The following is an 18,793-nucleotide window of genomic DNA, read 5'->3' on the forward strand; positions in this document are numbered from 1 at the left end:
GCTATACATAGGTATATCAAAATTTTTATTTAAATATTGAGAAGTATAACCCAGACCCATCAAGCAGGGTGGTAAGTGCACAGGTGTCTGTTATATTATTTACACCTCATGAAGGTATAACACACTTGTTTTCTGAAGGCCTTCTCTGCTTCTCATTGAGTGGGCAAGTGCTCATTCAGTGAAAGCAGCACTACCAAAAAGTGTGTAAGAATGCCCCCGAGGAAGCAGGAGTCAGTGTGTGCTTTGCCACGGACGGTACCTGTCTTCTTCTTCCTCTTCTTTTTTACTTTCAGAGGCTTCACGACAAGCTCCTGGTCAAAGTCTTCTGAGCTAATCACGCTGAATCTCTGTGAGGCGGGCTGGCTGCCCCTCCCCACCTCTGGAGGTGCCTGGAGCCCGGAGCCACTGTCAGCGGAGTTGAGTGAGCTGCTCCTGCTCCTTGGCTCACTGGCCACGGAGCTGGCCACGGAAGAGCCCCTGAGCCTCGACTCAGAAACCGGGGTCCCCGATGGCTTCTCCACAGGCTGCCCGGGGGCCTGCTCTGCACATCCTGGCGTCTCCAGACCATCTCGCCCTGAGAAACAAGGGTGGTGTGTTACTGCTGGTTATCCAAGAAAGTCGACGCACTCCTACACAGGTCTGCTAACCCTAAATACCCACCTGCTAAACTCAGAAGACTGGCGAAACTATAAGAATCGCACAAAACAGTCCAACAAATGGTTCTGTGCTCCAGGAAGCTCACACACCAAAATCAGGAAAATGGTTTGTCATGGCTATATTTTCTGTAAATAGCTCAATAGGAAGCGGACACTACTAAGTATACAGCATTTCTCACAGCAGTTCACAAATAATTCCTAAAGAAGTCAAATGACCTAAGAAAAGGGCTTAGTGATATCCCCTACTTAGACCATGCCTTAAATGTAAAAGAACTCAAAAGGCACTTGAAAAATATATGTGTACCTATATTTCTTGAAATTTAAGGGGAGAAAGGGTATTTTCCATGAGAACAAACCCACCACAGAGAAGCACATCAATGAAGTCAGCGTCCAGTTCGAGCCGAGAGTGGCATGAGGATCTGGCTGTGGAAGGTCAAGTCACCTTGCTCTGTGCTCATGAACAAGAGCCAGCAAGTTTCTCACTTTCATGGACTTGTCCTTCTCAACACAACACCACAAGGTCACCATGGCCATAACAGTTCCATCCATAGCGCTCTCTACGTAGAACAGGACTATGGACCACTTCGATCCACTCAGCCATCCCTTGGATACCGAGTATCCACTCTGTGCCCAACACTGTTCCGGGACCATCAAGTAGATGGATGGGAACTGCTGTCCTCTTGTGAGGATGGTCAGGGGCAGACTAGGGGCCGTGGTGTGCACAACTGGGGACGGACAGGCAGGACTGTGCTCGGAGTGAAGCCTGGCCAGGGAAGCAACTCGTCCAAGATCACACAGTTGGTAGCAGGTCTTGGTCTAGAGCTGTCCTGTCCAATACAGCGCCACTGTCACATGTAGCTAAATTCAAAATCAAACACAATTTAATACTGTTGCACCCCCCACATTCCAAGCACTCAGCCACTGGTGGACAGTGCAGAAACTGAGCGTTTTCATCACCGCAGAGAGGCCCCACTGAACAGCTAGGTCTGGAGCTTACTTCCCTCCTATAAGCCGCCCTGCCCCTGACCACACCATGTAGGTGCCAGCTCATAAACTCAAGACTCAGAGCTTATTCACTTTCCACAGAAATTATAATTTGGAATGGCCGCTATCCTGACTTACCCTCTGACTTAAGAAGTAATTCACCCACACCCCGCCATCTCTTAAGAGACGGTAAAATTGGGGCCAAGATAGCCCTTATGACATTTTCATCTTTTCAAGTCCTAAATATCTGGCTCATGAGAGACTGTTTGGGATACTTTCCTTCTAACTACACTTTGTATTCTAACATTACAGAAAGACAAAACGCAGAGTTACGCTTGGGGGCCCAGGAGCCTGCCGCCAGGAGCTCCTCTTCCTCACCTTGCCCCCCACTCTAGAAGGCCTCGGGTTTGCAACCGGCCCACCCGCTTGGGTCCAGGACCTCTACTCCCTCCCCTGCAGTGACTCAGACACCAGCTGGTGCTGGTGAGAGCAGAAGTCACAGCAAAGATGCCCCCAGGGCCAAGATACCTCCAAGCCCATGGCTACAGCAGAAGGTCCACACTTCTGACCAATGTAGCCAAGCAGAAGCAGCAGGGGAAACGTCGACTGAAGCAGAAGTCAGAAGACAGGGCTGGTGGATTTGGGGCTTGTCATTTACCCCCCAGTCCTTGGTTTTCTAATCTGTGGAACGGGGACACCATGGATTAACACTCACTCACTCAGGGCTTCTATGTGCCACGTGCTATGTCGGGGCACAAAGTTGAACCACAAGACCCTTGCAACAGAAAGTTTATTTTGTGAGGTAAGGACATGGTAAGTAAGTAAATGGCTCCCCAGTCACAAGAGTGGTAGGAGGGGCCCCTGGGAACTCAAGTGAAGACAGGGAGAGGCTGACTTAACTAAAGCACTCAGGAAAAGTATCAAAAGATATAGTAAGACCTGAAGTGGGTCTTAAAAAATGAGTGGGGAGAGAACAGAGGGCAGCATACCGACAAAAGCAGGCCATGTCGGGGAGCACCACACACCTAGCACACAGACCTGCCTGGGGCGCTGGGAGTGGCAGGAGCCCGGAGAGAGCTGGCAGTCGTGGCAGGGGGTGCCCTGCACACCAACCTAGATGTGGTGGCCTGCGAGCAAGGAAGGGACAGGGCTGCCTCCAGCTCCCGGAGGAGGGTGGTCTGGCTGGGGAAAGGCAGTGGCAGGGCTACCTGCCTCACGTTTCCCACAGGCTTGTCATGAGCATCAACCGAGATGCCTGTGAAACTGCTCCGTGAACTCCAGAGGCTACACACGTGCAGGGGCTCTGGGCCACACGGATGTCCCCGGTGTGCCGCTCACATCCCCCCCAGAGGTGGTGTCTTTGGTACCTCACTGCACTTCCAAAGCCCCAGTCTCCTCATCTACAGAACCAGTACCTTCCATTTAGGGTTGTGTTCAGGATTTTATGAGGTCATGACTGTTAAGTGCTTAGCAGTCTCTGGAACATAGTGAGAACAAAGTGAGTGACAGAGAGGTCTCTCCTCCTCCACCCCACATGGCTGTTGTCAGCATCAGGAACAAGTTCACTGATGAGACCCAAGTATACAAAGTACCATGGATGTGTGCATGAGAACACGTATTAAGATTCTTTGCTCATTAGAATCTGGGCTTGTATGAATTACAAAGAAAAGTCAAAAGCACAGAGAATTATCAGTGCTGTAAGGAGTAACTGTGTGGAGGGTAAAAGATATATTCCAGATAACAGATTTCAATGTTCTAAAATCTTGGCAAGTCTCTATCTTTGGAAGTATTAATCCCACACGCAGAGTCAGAGTACCAGCGACCAGTCATGTGGGTGCTGAGTTTTCCTCACGACTCGTCTGGCCTCCCCAGCTTCCAGACCTACGGAACCACTTTACCAAATGTGAGGTTGTCTGATGTGAGACTTAAAATAGGTAAGCTTCAAGAAAAGCATTGTAAACCATCTTTTATGACTCATACGGGGGGCGCCTGGGCAGCTCAGTGGGTCAAGCGTCCGACTCTTGGTTTCAGCTCAGGTCACGATCTCAGGGTTGTGAGACTGAGCCCTGAGTTGGGCTCGGCACTCAGCGCGGAGTCGGCTTGAGATTCTCACCCTTTGCCCCTCCCCCTGTTTGCACACATTCTCTCTCTGAAACAAAACAAAATATCTTAAAAAAAAAAATCATAGGAAACCCTCCAAATACTTCCCTTGTTTAAATAAAGCTACAGTCATTTAACTAACAAAGTAATGGTAAGGTTTATAAATTATGAACTACAATTACATATACATGGGTACATTTTATAACAAATACAAACCTATTGATGCTAGTCCTTCAGGTCTGCTTGAAATTCTTATAATGTTCCTATCTCCCTTTAAGAAAAATATTTCATTTTCTGTGCAGGAAACAGACACGATATCACCTGATCCTTCCAAACCAGCAATTGTGGCCTGTCCAAAAAAGAAAAGAAAAAAAAAAAATCACACAACCAGGCAATAGTAATAGTTGAAAGCATACAGACATGTGCAGGAATCCAAATGAGTCAAATGACAGCTGTGCTTTGTTGGCCCACTTTCTGAAACTTAAAGAGTAAACGAACGCAAAGGTAGGGAGTATCCGACAGGTACACGACCTGGAGTCATAAACCTTGCTAGTGAATTCATGAGCCTGAGAGAACAGCTCACCGAACCTCTGAGCGCTGGGAGCCGTGTCCTGCCTGGCTCCCCTCCCCGCAGCACATGGAGCACATGCTCCTCGGCAGGACCTGCCCGTCAGCCTCACACAGCTGCCCTGGTCTGCACTTCAGGTGCCCTGAGCGGAGCAGGCCTTGTTCCCCCAAGATGCCACTGCTCTGCCCAAACTCCTTTCCTGACTCTTGTCTACTGGGAGAGTTCCAACTCGATTCAGACATCACCTCCTCGGGAAACGGTCCTTGGGGAGCTCAGCCTTGGTGGTACTGCCTGGGACTCATCACAGCTCACAGCACTTTGTACAAATGCCCACAGGGAATGCTGCTCCTGGTCTAGAGTGATGTGCTGACCGGTCTTGACCCCTACTGTGTGCACTCCCGCAAGAGAGACGAGTGGACACTGCAATTCATGGCTCCGAATGAATGGAGAGAGAGGACGCCTCTAACACCATCTGAAAACAGGACATCCAGAGTCTGAATGATTTTAAAACATTCTCTTGTCGGCTAATAATACAAACAAGAGGTAGTTCACTGTAGAGAGAAAAAGGGCCTGAATTCTTCAATTTTAATTTTTTTTAAAAGATTTTATTTATTTGACAGCGAGACAGAGAAAGAGCACAAGTAGAGCAGCAGGCACAGGGAGAGGGAGAAGCAGGCTCCCCACTGAGCAGGGAGCCCGATGTGAGACTCCATCCCAGGACCCTGGGATCATGACCTGAGCTGAAGGCAGATGCTTAACTGACTGAGCCACCCAGGCGCCCCTCTGTTAATTTTTAAATAATCCTGATGAACATCCAGAAACATGCCACTAATCTGAAAGCTGCCCATCATGTTGCCACACAGACTCTGATGGCAGCCACGTCTGCACATGGACAGCCCCTTGTCTCGTGAAGTTAATTACACCTGTTGCAGAAAGCATTGGGGGTAAGGGCTCAGAAGCAAGGAACCGATACACAGTCACCAAACCTCTCAACCCCACTGACTACTGAGAGCACACCCAGTTCAAAGAGTACCCAGAGAAAGAAGAAAACTTAAGTTGTCTGTGAGTGGAAAAGAATACAAAAATGCCTTTTCAAAGTGTTCCTGAAGAAGAGAAACCAGCTCAGGGCTAAAAGGCAGCTTGGTGGCCCTAGCCCAGCTCACCCTGCCCTCCAGTTCCAGGTGAGGGAGCCATGCCAGGCAGACGAGACTCCTGCTTAGAGGCAGAACAGCTAGAAGGTTCTACCAAAACCAAATCTATAAAATAATCAGACCCTTACTTGATTTCCCTGACTGGCCCAAAGGAAAAAGTGAAGCATTAGAATCAACGCTGTTCCTTCTATCGTTCTGAGACAGTCTGTAGATAAACATTGTAAATACACCCGAGATGTGGTACGATCATGTCACTTACCTGGTTGATGGTGTCTAGAAGGTAAATACTGTATTCATTCCAACTCAACACCCAGCCTTCTTGAAAGAAACACGAAACAAGCCCCAGGTGTTTCTCAGGTAAGCTGCAACCTCCCCTGTTGGAGGATTCCAGACGTGGGTACAGTTCAAAAGGCTTGACTCCTCCAGCAAAGACATCTTTTAAGATAAACGTGGCTTGAACAGTCCCATGGATGTCCGCCTTCCACAGTCGGAGCCCAGGCCGTGATGCGTACAAGGTCAGATCACTCTGCTTACAAAGTCCTGGTATAAAACAAGCTCCGAATTTCCCAGTGCTGAAATTACAAGAAAGAAAAGGAAAAGAAAAGGAAAGAAAAGGAAAGGAAAGAAAGAAAGGAAGAAAAAAGAAAGAAAGAAAGGGAGAGAGAGAGAGAAAGAAAGAAAGAAAGAAAGAAGCGATATGAACTGATTTAAAGTGACAGTTGTCAACCCTTGATATCAACTCTAACAAGAATTTTTTGGATAAGCCCAAACAAGATTGATGTTTTTTTCAAACCCTCTGCTATGGTTTGTTCTGTTGTTACTAGAACGACACTGTCATCTCTGTGTCTTCTGCTCCCCTAGCCCCCTCGCAAGTGTGCACCCGCTGAGCGTGCAGCCTGTCTCATGGCAACCGTTTTGGTGCTGTGCCCAGGGCTTTGTCCCCACCCTCTGGCTCAATCCTCACAGCAGCCCCATGAGGTATAGAGTACAGCTCCTGTCTCAGAGAAGAGGAAATGAGGCAGAAGCTGACAAATCCAGGTCTGACCATCCTCTCCCTGCTTGGAACTTCTGTTCCTTCTAACGCCTGACTGTACTCACTCCAGCATCCCAGTGAATGAGCGTCATGCCTACCATTGAGTCTGAACCCATCACAAGGACCAGCTTCCCTCTGGTCCCCAGGCATGGCAGTTTTCTATTTTTAAAATTATGAAATACCTAACACAAAGGAATGTATGTTTTATATAAATAATACATACTATTTTATACTATACACACACACACATTTATAGGCATATAAAAGTTATGAAGTCTAGTAAATGAAATGCACACCCAGGAACCCATCCCTCAACTTCGGAAATAAATCATCAGGGACATGGGTGATGCTCTCCCGTGCTCCTAATGTTCCTGCCCTTCCATTCCCCAGGTGTGACCACAGACTGAATTTTGTGTTTGTTATTCCCTTGCTTCTACTATTATTGATAATTTAACCACATACCTAAGTATTCCTAAACACTACATATTTTTTAGTATTGTTTATCTTTCATTTGTATAAAAAAAGTATGATGCAATTATTTGTATACTTTTGCAACTTGCTTTTAACATTGTATTTCTAAGATTTATCTTTACTGATAAAAAAGCTATAGCTCATTCATTTTCACTGCCAGTTTGTCACAATATTTTTACTCACTCCCTGTTGATGGGTATTTGAATTATTTCTACTTTGTTATTTTAAACAACGGTGCTACGAGCATTTTCAAGCAGACCTCCTAGCACGCAAGTGTAAGAGTCTGCCCAGGATCGCCCGGACAGAGATGGAATTGTTGCTCTGTTGGGTAACTTTTGGATTGCTGAGTTGACCACATTCAGGTTTAAAAGACAATTTCAAACTTTTTTCAATGTGATTATACCAACCTATGCTCCCACCAGCAATCTGAATTCTTTTTCCCCCCCAAAGGCTTTATTTTTAAGCAATCTCCACACCCAATGTGGTGCTCAAACCCATGACCCCGAGATCAAGAGTCGCATGCTCCCTCCCACTGAGCCGGCTGCGCGACCCTCTGAGTTCTCATGGTCTCACACCCCTGCCCAATCTCAGGCTCCTACCAGAGCTCAAAGTTCAAGAGTTTCAGTCCACCCTCTCCCCAAAATACCTCTCTGATTTGAAGCAGTGGAAAGAGTACTGACTCTCGACCGATAGCAGGGCTCAATTTCCAGCCCCGACATTTGCTTTGTCCTGTGCAACCTTTCTGGAGCCCAGTATCCTAATCTGTGTATCAGGAGTAATCATTCCCATCTCAAAGGTTAAAGTGAAGATTAAGTGAGCCAGCCTATGAAGGCACAAGAGCACTGCTGGTGATGTTGTAAGGCCACACACAGGGCTCCAGGTGCTCGCAGCTGGGATCAGCCTCTGGTTCCATTCACGCCAGCGCTGCGTGCTCCCCACGAGCCCCTCTCTGCACACAGCAGCGCAGCAGCCCTCCTGAGGGGCTGTCTCCAGGGCCCATCCCACACGGTCACATAGAAAGAGTTATCTGGACGTTTCTCTGCAGGTCAGTATCTCTCTAAGTCCCTCTGGCTGCACAGTAATTAAATCCCTCTGGATAGGGCCCCAGGAGGTTATCGAATATCAAATTCAGCTTCGAAACGAAGATCGTTAGATTAACCAAGACGGTTCTAACGCGGTAGATCACTCACGGACAACTCTATAATCAGCATCATGTTCGACTGCTGCCTTTGGTGGATTTGTTCTGGAAAGATTCTCTAAATAGACCCAAAGCAATTCTAGTGGGCTGTCCCTAACTTCTTCCTCCTGCCCTTCCCGTCAAATCCATGTCTGTTTGGTGACCAAACTGTTAAATGTTTTCCATCTATTTATAGGTCCTCTTAAAAATCTCTTGTCACTTCCACTTCGATTTGTTCACCTTGGGGAACTAAAGCATTCACCGGAACAAGCACTGTGTGCGACCCGGGGCCGTGGGCAACGTGAGGGATGAACGAGACGAGATCCTGGCCCGGACTGAGGACAGACGGGGGCGGACACACGCATGTATATGAACCACCGCGAGAGCATCTGAGGCTCAAAGGGCCGCCCGAGGAGTCCAGACAGGGTGTGTCCTGACGGGGGGAGAGGGCTAGACCCAGGACTATTACCCGGCTGAGGAGGGGACGGCCACGGTGGGGGAAGGAACACGCCGAGAGGGTCCTGGTGGGCGGCGGGCTCTAAGGAACTGCAGGAGCATGTGGTATGTGGTCAGCGGGGGGAAGGCAGCTAAGCTGGGGATAACTAGCTGGAGCAAGGTGTAAACTGTCCTACACCCGGGGCGTGGCGCCACCCACCTGCCGTATGACTGTGCAGCACCTGCTGCTGTCCGTTCTCAAGTGGACCCTCAGACTCCAACTTTTAAGGTCTAGGCACCGCAGGGTTCTAAAATCATAACTAAATTAACCTACTTTTTTTTTCTTAAGATTTTATTTATTTATCTGAGAGAGAGGGAAGAGTGGGAAGGGTAGAGGGAGAAGCAGACTCCCAACTGAGCAGGGAGCCCGATGCGGGACTCGATCCCAGGGCCCCGGGATCATGACCCGAGCCGAAGGCAGGCGCCCAACGACTGAACCACCCAGGCGCCCCAAATTAACCTACTTTCTTAATTTTGGTGGAGGTGACTTCCAGAAAAATCACTGATGACTTTAAAACATACTTTAATTCCCTTTATGAGCCACATTAATATGAAAGGAGTGTTTGTTTGTTTGGGTTTCGTTTTTTTTCTTTTTTTAAGATTTTATTTATTTATTTGACAGAGAGAGACACAGTGAGAGAGGGAACACAAGCAGGGGGAGGGTCAGAGGGAGAAGCAGGCCCCCTGTCAAGCAGGGAGCCCGATGCGGGGCTTGATCCCAGGACCCTGGGATCATGACCTGAGCCGAAGGCAGACACTTAACGACTAAGCCACCCAGGTGCCCCTGTTTGGGGTTTTTAAAAAGATTTTATTTTTAGGTAATTTCTACCCCCAGCGTGGGGCTCAAACTCACAACCCCGAGATCAAGAGTCTCATGCTCTACTGACTGAGCCAGCCGGGTGCTCTGAAAGGAATGTTTTCTAATGTGCTGTATAATCTCTGGTGCCAAAGACATGAAATGCTGAGCATGGACAGAGAGCCCGAGGCAAGAGAATGAAAGTCTAAGATGGGTGACAAAAGGCTCAGCAGCCAACTGCTCACAGGCCACCACAGAGGCATGATGGCAGTGACCCTGTTCCAGAACCTGATGCTGGCTCTGCTGGGGGGCAGACCCCACAGGTCCACACCCAACACAGGCGGCCAGGCTCAGGGACCCTGACGACAGGGCCACAGGGGACACCTAACAGGTAGGGAGAGGGTTCCCACCTGAAATAGTGCATCACAGACCCTGAGGAGAGCAAAGATCCAACACTTCTGGGGACAGCCCGGGGCTCTGAGGTATTCTGGGAGTAACAGTGTATTTTATCTGGTCCTGTCTAAGGATCAGGTTCACAAACTCCATCAGAAAAGGATGACCCCAGCCCCCACCACTGAGGTTCCCCTGCCTGCAAGTGCACCCACACCTGTGCTCTGCTCCCCGCTGAGAACACCCCAGCCCTATTCAGGCCACGCTGTCACCCACCAGCGGGCTCCAGAGAGGCCACGACGGGCACCGCCATCTTGTGCTCTGTGCCAGCCAGTGCCAGCGACCCAGCCACACTCCCCGCCAAGGCGCCCCCTCCTCTGTGTTCCCTTCCACAAAAACCAGCCCCCTAAAAAGCTGTCTCTGAGCACTGTGACCCTGTTCCCTCCAGCCCTTTCACCCTTGGCCACTCTCCTTGAGCAAGGCTGTGTGTAGCCACCAGGTCACCAAATCCAAACATCTGTCTCACGCCATCTCTTGGGGCCGTCAGCAGCTCTGACGTAGCCTTGACACTTCCCCCATGTGGCCTCCAACTTCTCACTCCTCTGAACCTTCCTCACATCCCAGTCTCTGCCAGTGCCCAGAACAGAGACCCCCCCACTTCTCCAGCTATGCTCACGCCCGCGGCAAGCTTGTCCGTCCCGGAGCTTTGAAGACTGTCCACATGCTACAGGCTCCCACATGCACGCCCCGGCCCCACCCGCTTCCCAAGACGCACAGCTGCTGCACCTGCCCCTTTGGCTCTCCCCTGGGAGGAAGACCATGCGACCTGTCCACAACAGACTCTTCTATCCTCTCCCCCAGGCTTCTCTAGGCCAGTGCGCCGCCACTCCCCCGAGTGCTCAGCTGACTAATCTCCCTCTCTCACCCCCCAGAGCCAACGTGTCAGCACACTTGTCAGCTCTGCCCTCCGAGCATTCCTACTACCCTGCCCTGGCCTAAGCCCCTGGCTGGCCCCCCTCAGCTGCCACTCCTGCCCCCTCCAAAGAGCAGCAAGGGTGACTTGCCCCTGGTCAAAGCCTCTCATGATGCTGGCGTGCTAGAATAAAGCAGCCTCCGAGCAAGGCCCACAAAGCCTACAGGATGGGGTCCTACCTGGCCCCTCTTCTGTTCCACACACACATGGCCTTGCTGCTCCCCAAACCCTCAGATGCTTGGCGCACGCACGGCTTCTGCCTCAAGAGCTTCTCTCCAAGGTCCTCGGGTGGCTCCTTCTGCCCTGCCTTCAGGAATCTGCTCCAGTCCCTCCTGCGGAAGAGCCATCCCTGCTTGCCCGTCTAGAGCACACGCCTGTGTCCCCTGCTCCCTCCTCTCTAGTGCATATCCTGGTTTATTACTACCGAACGTTCTAGAATATATATAATGTTGGTCTCCCCCTTCAGGAATGTGAGCCCCCCCAAGATTAGAGATTTTCCCCATTCACAGCTGTCTCCTCAGACGGAGAAGGCTGCCTGGCACACAGCAGAGACTCGGTGAGGATTTTTGAATGTTAGGTGAATAAACACTGTTCCTAGGTGAACGCACCCAATGTCAGGGTCTCAACGTCACTTGCATCTAATGATTTGCAGGCCTGTAGATGTCACCCCTCACTATGACTCCCACTTGACTACTACCTAACAGGCACCTCCAGCTCAATATGCCCCCAACAGAATGGCTGCCCGTCTAGACCTCAAACCCAGGCTTGCCCCAGTGTGCCCACTGCAGCTACCTAGCTGCTACAGCCACCAGCACAAAATCATCTTTTTTTTACCCTTGCCCCATATCTAATCCATTATCCAGCCCCGTGCTTTCCATCTCCAAATCACAGCTCCCTCCATCTCCCCGTCTCCTGATGGCCACCACCAGGAGCCAGCCTCCACGCCCGGTCCCAGGACTCCTGCAGTACCCTCCTCACTGCCCCCTCCTGCCCATCTCCAGTTGAGTCTCCACACAGAACCAGGGGTGAGCTCTAAAACGTCGCTCATGTTGCCATTCTCCTGCCTAAAGCACTTCAATAGCTTTTTGTTAAGCCTAGAATAACTCGGCCAATAGCACGTGGTGCCCCCAGCCACCAACCTCTAAGCTGGCTCAGGCCCTCCTTTCCAATCTCATTTTCTACCAGTGCACCCAACCCACTGCTCCCTGGTCACCCTGGCCCCCTCTGGCTCCCTGAACATTGCAAGCCCTGCCCAATCTGTGGCTTTGGCATCTGCTGTTTCCTGAGACCAGAATGCTCCTCCATCAGCTCTTCCCATGCTTGAGGCTTCTGCTCAAATATCACTTCTCCACAGAAGTCTTTCCAGACCATTCTAAGAGAGCGTGCCACCCCCACCCGAAGGCTTTACCCTCACTGCCTGCTCCACAGCACGCACTGCAGGCTACACAGGGATCCTGCGTTGAGGGCAGATACCTGTCCCACGCTCACCGCTGTCCACCGCGCACTGCTGCCCCTCAAGAACACCAAACACCTGTGGAATGACACACTGCTTGCAGGGGGCAGACTCGCCAGACACCCTCTCTGAGCCACAGACTCACAGCACACCACAGAAAAACAAGCCTTTAAGACCCAGGGGTGAACAACTTTTCCATTTATTCTGTGTTATCCCCACTCCTCTAGGGCTCAGTGAAATAGACTTCCCGGGGAGAAAGGGGACACATCTGTGTGCGTCCGCACCCTGGAACAGTGCCCGGCACAGGCCAAAGGACCGACTACACATGTGCACCCGGAGGGGCTCGTGGAAACTCGCTGAGGTTCCCACACCGGAGGCTGGAGGACCGGGTTTTAAGAGGACTACTGGCTGATCCGTGTGAAAAGTAACTGGTTTTCGCATCTCTCTCTCTCTATCCTCCACTATCCTTCCTAAAAGAGTGCCGTAAGACACTGATGACAAGTCAGGACAAAACATCAGGCAGAAGAGGGGACACTGGCAGAGGGAAAAGCAAGATGAAGATGTGCGAAACCCCGAAGCCGGGGCTACAAATTCTACTGCGTTTTCTGGGGGCCAACAGGGAGACCACTGCTATACAAAGGCTAAATTGTTGATGGAATTGAGGGGGTATTCAGAACAGAAAACAGAAGCCAAAGGGAGGCATGACCAGGTCTTTTAGTAGCCAAGGGCTGCCACCCTCCGCCCATCTGAGCTCCCCTTCTCCGCGCCATCCATCACCCGCCCAGCTGTCACCACCAGCCTCCGTGGGCCCTCCCCTCCTGGGAGCAGCCAGTCCCTGTGTCACTGTCAGCCCGCTCCCCACACTCCCCACCCACCTGCCACCCAGCCCCCCTGATTCTCTGTAGGCAACGGTGCCCTTTTACCAGGAACTTCTCCAAACCCTGCTGCCCAGCCCACAAGCTGCTGGCCCCATCGTCTTCTTGCCCCCACCTGGCTCTCTGCCCCTCTCTTCTCAGGGTGGGGGGGCCCCACCACTCTACCTAGCCCCTCCTCACTGACCCCGCACCCACGTAAACCAGGCCCCAGGGCTCCACAAGTGTGTTTCTGGCAGGGAGGTCACCATGTGTTCCCGCTGCCTCTTCTCACATGGCTGGCAGGCAACTGGACTTGACCCCTTCTCTCGCTGTCCTTCCAGGTGGTAGGTAAATGGCGGGGGGAGACGGGAGGGAGACAATCTCTCAGCCTAGAAGCCACCTTCCCCAGTCCTCTTGGCCAGTTCCACTCCTCCCTCGCCCACTCCTTCAGGGAGTCTGCCTTCTCCTCTAGGCTGGGTAGAAGCTTCACAGGACCCCGCACATTGCTCCATAGCAGGTAACATAACTATTATAGCAACTTTTCTGCTGAGTTTATTAAGTTTCCATGATGGTGGGCTCACAGCTACTTTGTCTGCCAGTTATCCCCAAGCCTGGCACAGCCCACACAGTGCAGAGGGGCTCCGGCCCTTCACCAGGGCTGCAGTGGAGGGGCGCCCGCACAGGGGTGGACCCAAGGCAGACTACATCGGAGATTCCCCCAGGTCCTGGCACTCAAGGCAGGGAGGCCACACCTGCAGGTTCTTGCAGCAGATCAAGAGGGACACACTCTTTCTGTCTGATGCTGGGATGAGGTGTCCCGGGCAGGTTAGGGACCCACTGGGAACCCCAGGGGGCACTTGTGACGCTGTGACGCTTACCTTTTCCTTGGTTGTGTTCCAATCTGCTTGACAGACTTTTCTTCTGTGTAAAAAAGCAGGCTTCTTTGTAGTGTAGACACGAGCAGTACTTTCTGGCTATAATCCAGCTGCACGATTGAAGATGGCTCTTCCAACACCAAATGGGAGTTACACACACCCTGTGAGAGAGTCTAGTTAAACCGAACTCAGTGTGGAGTTAAAGTAACCCAACTTCCTCTATGACTGGGAAGCATCCTTTTGTTACTTGTATTTGGGTCAAAATTAAAAATGTATGTTGTTAATTCTCATCAGATTCAATGTCAACCCACTGTGATGAAATTATTTGGAAAAGTTCTTACTAATGAGAAAACAACATTAACACCTATCTCAGGCTATATCAAGTTTGGTAAGAAACATTTAAAAATTCTGTATAATTTCTTATAAAATGTTCTCAGCAGATAGTTCAAAGAAGAGTCCATAAAGATCTAAGTGGGAATATGTTACACTAGGAGTATAATTTATTCTAGTAGAACACAACGGGACTTCCTATAAAATTATTGTGGCAACTATCACCTAAGGTCACATTACACACTTCCCCGACAAAGAATTCAAAGCAATTTTGGGGACATTATATCCTTGCCAACTGAAAAGGTCAGAAAAAACAGAACTGAAATAATATTAAATATATTGAAGACCAAAGGTAAACTCTAGGAGGCATTTTACTGCTAGCACAAACCCTATTTCTTGGTGTCAAAAATCTGCTTCTACAAGTTACTCTTCTCCCAAACCAGTTTCTTCAATTGTTTAAGAAATCCTGATGCACTATCACAGACCTTTTGGGGGTAGGGGGAGAGCAGCAATCAGACTTACTGGTAAAATTTACACACAGTAAAATTTACCCTTTTTAGATACATGATTCTATGGATTTTGACAATGCATACAGTTATACAACCACCAACACAGTGAAGATAGAGAAATTCTCATTACCCCCAAACATCAAGCACTTCTAAAGCAGATTTTCCTCCCACATTTGTAGTTACGTAAACTGTAGCTTTTCAGTTTTTGACTTCGCTTATAACGAACTAAATTTATTGCATGAATTTTGCAAAAACACTCAGCCTCCCGTATCTTTTTTTTGCAAATCTCTTTGTACTTGCATTTAAAAAAAAAAAAACAACCCTATCAGAACCTCAATAAAGCTGGGAAATAAGTTTCCGAGGCGCCAAGGACACTGTTTTCTGCATGTGGCTTTCTCTCTGCTTCCTCAGATGCAGGCTCGGGAGCAGTGCTGTCCTGGTTAGGGTTAGTGGGCCTGAGCAGAAGGAACACCACAGGGATTCCTAATAACCTCAACACTTTCCTACACAACAGCGGTTCTCAAAGTGTGCTCCGCAGTCCTCTCCACAGGGCCTGCAAGGCCCAAGCTACTGTCATCACAATTCTCAGTTGTGTCTGCCTTTTTCACTGAGCTGACATTTGCCCTGACACAAAAGCCCTGGTGGGCAGAGCAGGGCCCTGAATGCCATTAATCAGCACCGTGCCCTCCGCCACGACTCATGGAAAAAATGTGCGTTCCACTGACTGTCCTTGATGCAAAACAATTATAATTTTATTAAATCCTGGCTCTTGGGTAGACACAGTTTTGAATTTTGTGTGATAAAATGGGGCATGCACACCCAGTCCTGCTGCTGCCCACCGAGGTACTCTGGTTCTCTCAAGGAAAAGCAATGGTTTGTGAGAGCTGGGAGCTCAACCAGCTGCTTTTTTTTTTTTTTCACAGAATACTATTTTTACTTGACATACTATAATTATTCAAACATAGGTAACTGGCAGACATTTTCTCAGATGGAACAAAGTGACCCTGTCACTTCGATGAAAACAAGGAATCGTGTTTGTTGCTGATATTAAATTTCCAGGTTTCAAATGAGGATTAGAATTGAAAATTTGTGTCAACCCTTGTGAACTTGAGCAATTCCCAGTAGCTAAAGACTTTTCTGATCGGAATGATGGTGATATTAACAAAGATGTGTTCTTTGATATTATATAATTAAATGTGTCAACATTGAAAAGATCTGCATCACTCAGTGGATCAGTATTTTCCAAGTGACCAACACATGATATTACAAAGAGCCATTCAAAGTGCAAGAGAGACCACTGGATTTTACTGTAAGAGTACAAAAATCCATCCGTATGGTTTTAGCTTCCCAGTTACAACTGACCTTTAAAGAAACCACCACCCGTCAGTTGGGGGAGAAGATGAATGAAGAATATCCACAATTCTCTAAAGAGGCTATTACAATGCTTGTCCGGTTTCCAACTACAGGTCCGTGGAGGCCAGATTTTTCTTTATACCCTCCAACCAAAACAGTGTATCTGCGCCAGTTTACGCAGAATGTAGCTGTCCTCCCGTCAAGCCAGCCGTTAAAGAGATTTGCAAAAATGTAAAGCAGTGTCTTTCTTTTCACTTGTTTTGAAAATATTTTCACAAAAATGTTATTTCTAGTAATAACAGGCTTATTTCAAAATACAATTAATATTTTTAAATTTCTCAGTTTTAATTTCTAACATGGTACACTTAGTAGCTATAACCCATACAAACAGAAGCTCTTGGGGATCCTCCTTTTAAGAGTGTAGAGGGGTCCTGAGACCAAAAACTTTGAGAAGTACCGCTGGAGAGAACTTGTAATAGGTCAGTCGTGGATCGGAGGGACTAAAAGCCACTCGGCTAGTAATTGCTGAATTCCTACTATGCACGAGGAATGAAGGCTATACATAAGAAAATGAAAGGCTCGTGCCACCAAGGTGTTCAGTCTAGCTGGGCAGACATTTGACCCAGCAAAGCATAGGCCTGCACAGAGCCACACGTGCGATGGAAAAGGTGCGGGCTTTGGAGCAGAGCCTGTTTGAAGCTGGGTTCTGCCAGGTGTTCGCTGTGACCCCGGGCTAGTGACGGGGTCACTGAGCCTTGGGTTTTTTATCTACTGATGGGGGAAGAGCACACGTAGCTCAGGGCGCTGTTGTGAGGATTAAACAAAGCAACAAACACGAAGGTGGCGGCTGGGCACCGGGCCGCCACCAAACCTCCTCTTCCTTGGCCCACTCCCTCCCACGCGAGAGGCAAGGTTTAGCTGGGGCGAGCTCTGTGCCCCCTGAAAGCACTGACCTCTGTCAACAGTTATGATTATGAAAGGCTTCGCATGGTTCCTACAAACCCTTCAAGGAGGGAGGAGTGACAATGGCTTCTGTTCGAAGGAGCAGTGGGAGACAACAGGAGAATGAACACTGTGAAGGAAGGGGCCAGTGCAAACAAAGGCCAACCCTTTAGTCACGGAAGTAGAAGCTTAGAAAACGTCAGAGAAGTCCTTGAGGGAAAAAGTTACCGACAATAATGAGATTATAAAGGGACAATGATTGAGAACACAAACTGACTGACTAAAATGTAATTATGGATATAATTTCTCCAAATATAAGGCGGCCAAAAGTATTTCTGGAAATAACCTTACCTGGTCTAGATCCAGAGAAGAATAGACAATTTTCCCTTTGTCATCTCCAGAGAACAATTTCATTCCATTGGGGCTCCAAGCCAGAGCTGTTATGCTATTTTTGTGAATACCGGTGACATCAAATCTCCGAAGCTGGGAATAACCAGTAAACATGAGCGCAAGGAGAGAAAGGAACAGACACTGTGAGACGGGGCTCTGTGGGCACGGGGGTACACAGGCCTTCCTAATCGTGGAGGAGCTGGTTTTCCCAACCTTGTTTTCCAGGCAAAACCCTGTTCAAGGTTCCCTCTGGCTATTTCTCTTTAAAACTGACAGAGGGCAGCCAGAGAATGTTAGGCACAATCTAAATTACCCAAACGTGCTTTCTGCCAAGTGTCCTACCAAGAACCAAAATGTTATCCGATTATTAAGAGCATAGGATGAAGTTTTTCTAAGCATATATTTTCCGGGCAGATGAGGATTTCTCATTTGAAGATCCACGAGGAATTTGCCAAGAAGTTAAGAAATGCCAAAGTGACTAGTACTTACTTGTTTATTTCTCCCTGGCAGCGAGGATACAAGCTGAAAGACAGCAACCCTCCCGGAGGCGGTGCCCACAGCCACAAGGTCATCGAAGCAGCTCAGCAGCTTTACCACCGTGATGGGTTCAGTTTTCCCCTAAAAGCAAATGTTCAAGACAACGCTAGCTTCTGGAATGTAAACATTACCCCTGGAGGCAGAAGCCACATTAGGCTGCAGCCTCTACAAAGCCCTGGTTGAAAATGTATGCAACTCAGAAAAATAATTACATCTGTTAGAACCCTCCTGTTTTCTTCTAGGTCCTTCATCTTGAAATGACAAAATAAAAAACACATTTCTAATGAAGGAAATGCTCATCAATCAAGTGTCAATATTCTGAGCTCTTAACGAGAGCGTGCTAAGAAGCTTGGAGACGTATTTCCTGCCCAGACAGGAGTCTGGAGTAAGAAGAGCTATCCCAGACCCAAGCTCTGCTTCCTTCTCTTTTAACTCGGACAAGCCACTCAACCACTGTAGTCCATGGTCTGTCTGCCATGCAGGCTTGCCATGAGGATCAAGGAGACGATGCATCTGAAAGTGCTTTGTAAACAGATTTGTTCTTAGATCAGTAATCAAATTAAATAACACTAACTCAAGCTTCATACACTGGTTTATTAAAAAGCACATGTACAGGGGCACCTGGGTGGCTTAGTCGGTTGGGCGTCTGTCTGCCTTTGGCTCAGGTCATGATCTCAGGGTCCTGGGATCAGCCCCTTGTCGGGCTCCCTGCTTGGTGAGGAGCCTGCTTCTCCCCCTCCCTGCCCCCTGCTCATG

General features: G+C 49.0%; 1 protein-coding gene across 8 annotated transcripts in view; it reads right to left on the reverse strand.

Moving 5' to 3' along the window:
• The window catches only part of TECPR2 (tectonin beta-propeller repeat containing 2), a 102,007-nt gene that overhangs the window by 57,208 nt on the left and 26,006 nt on the right, over positions 1 to 18,793 (reverse strand). For all 8 annotated transcript variants that reach the window (XR_004820159.1, XR_004820158.1, XM_027572053.2 and 5 more), the window contains 6 exons: positions 17,990 to 18,118; positions 17,462 to 17,593; positions 13,980 to 14,137; positions 5,719 to 6,031; positions 3,957 to 4,089; positions 260 to 574 (listed from right to left, as the gene is read on the reverse strand). Coding sequence is in view for 6 of the 8 variants with exons in the window: in XM_027572053.2 (XP_027427854.2) it covers positions 260 to 574; positions 3,957 to 4,089; positions 5,719 to 6,031; positions 13,980 to 14,137; positions 17,462 to 17,593; positions 17,990 to 18,118 (1,180 nt within the window). In the remaining 2 variants the exon portion in view is untranslated. The remainder of the gene's footprint in view (positions 1 to 259; positions 575 to 3,956; positions 4,090 to 5,718; positions 6,032 to 13,979; positions 14,138 to 17,461; positions 17,594 to 17,989; positions 18,119 to 18,793) is intronic.

This window comes from Zalophus californianus, chromosome 6 (assembly GCF_009762305.2).
Source record: "Zalophus californianus isolate mZalCal1 chromosome 6, mZalCal1.pri.v2, whole genome shotgun sequence".
Taxonomy (NCBI): Eukaryota; Metazoa; Chordata; class Mammalia; order Carnivora; family Otariidae; genus Zalophus; species Zalophus californianus.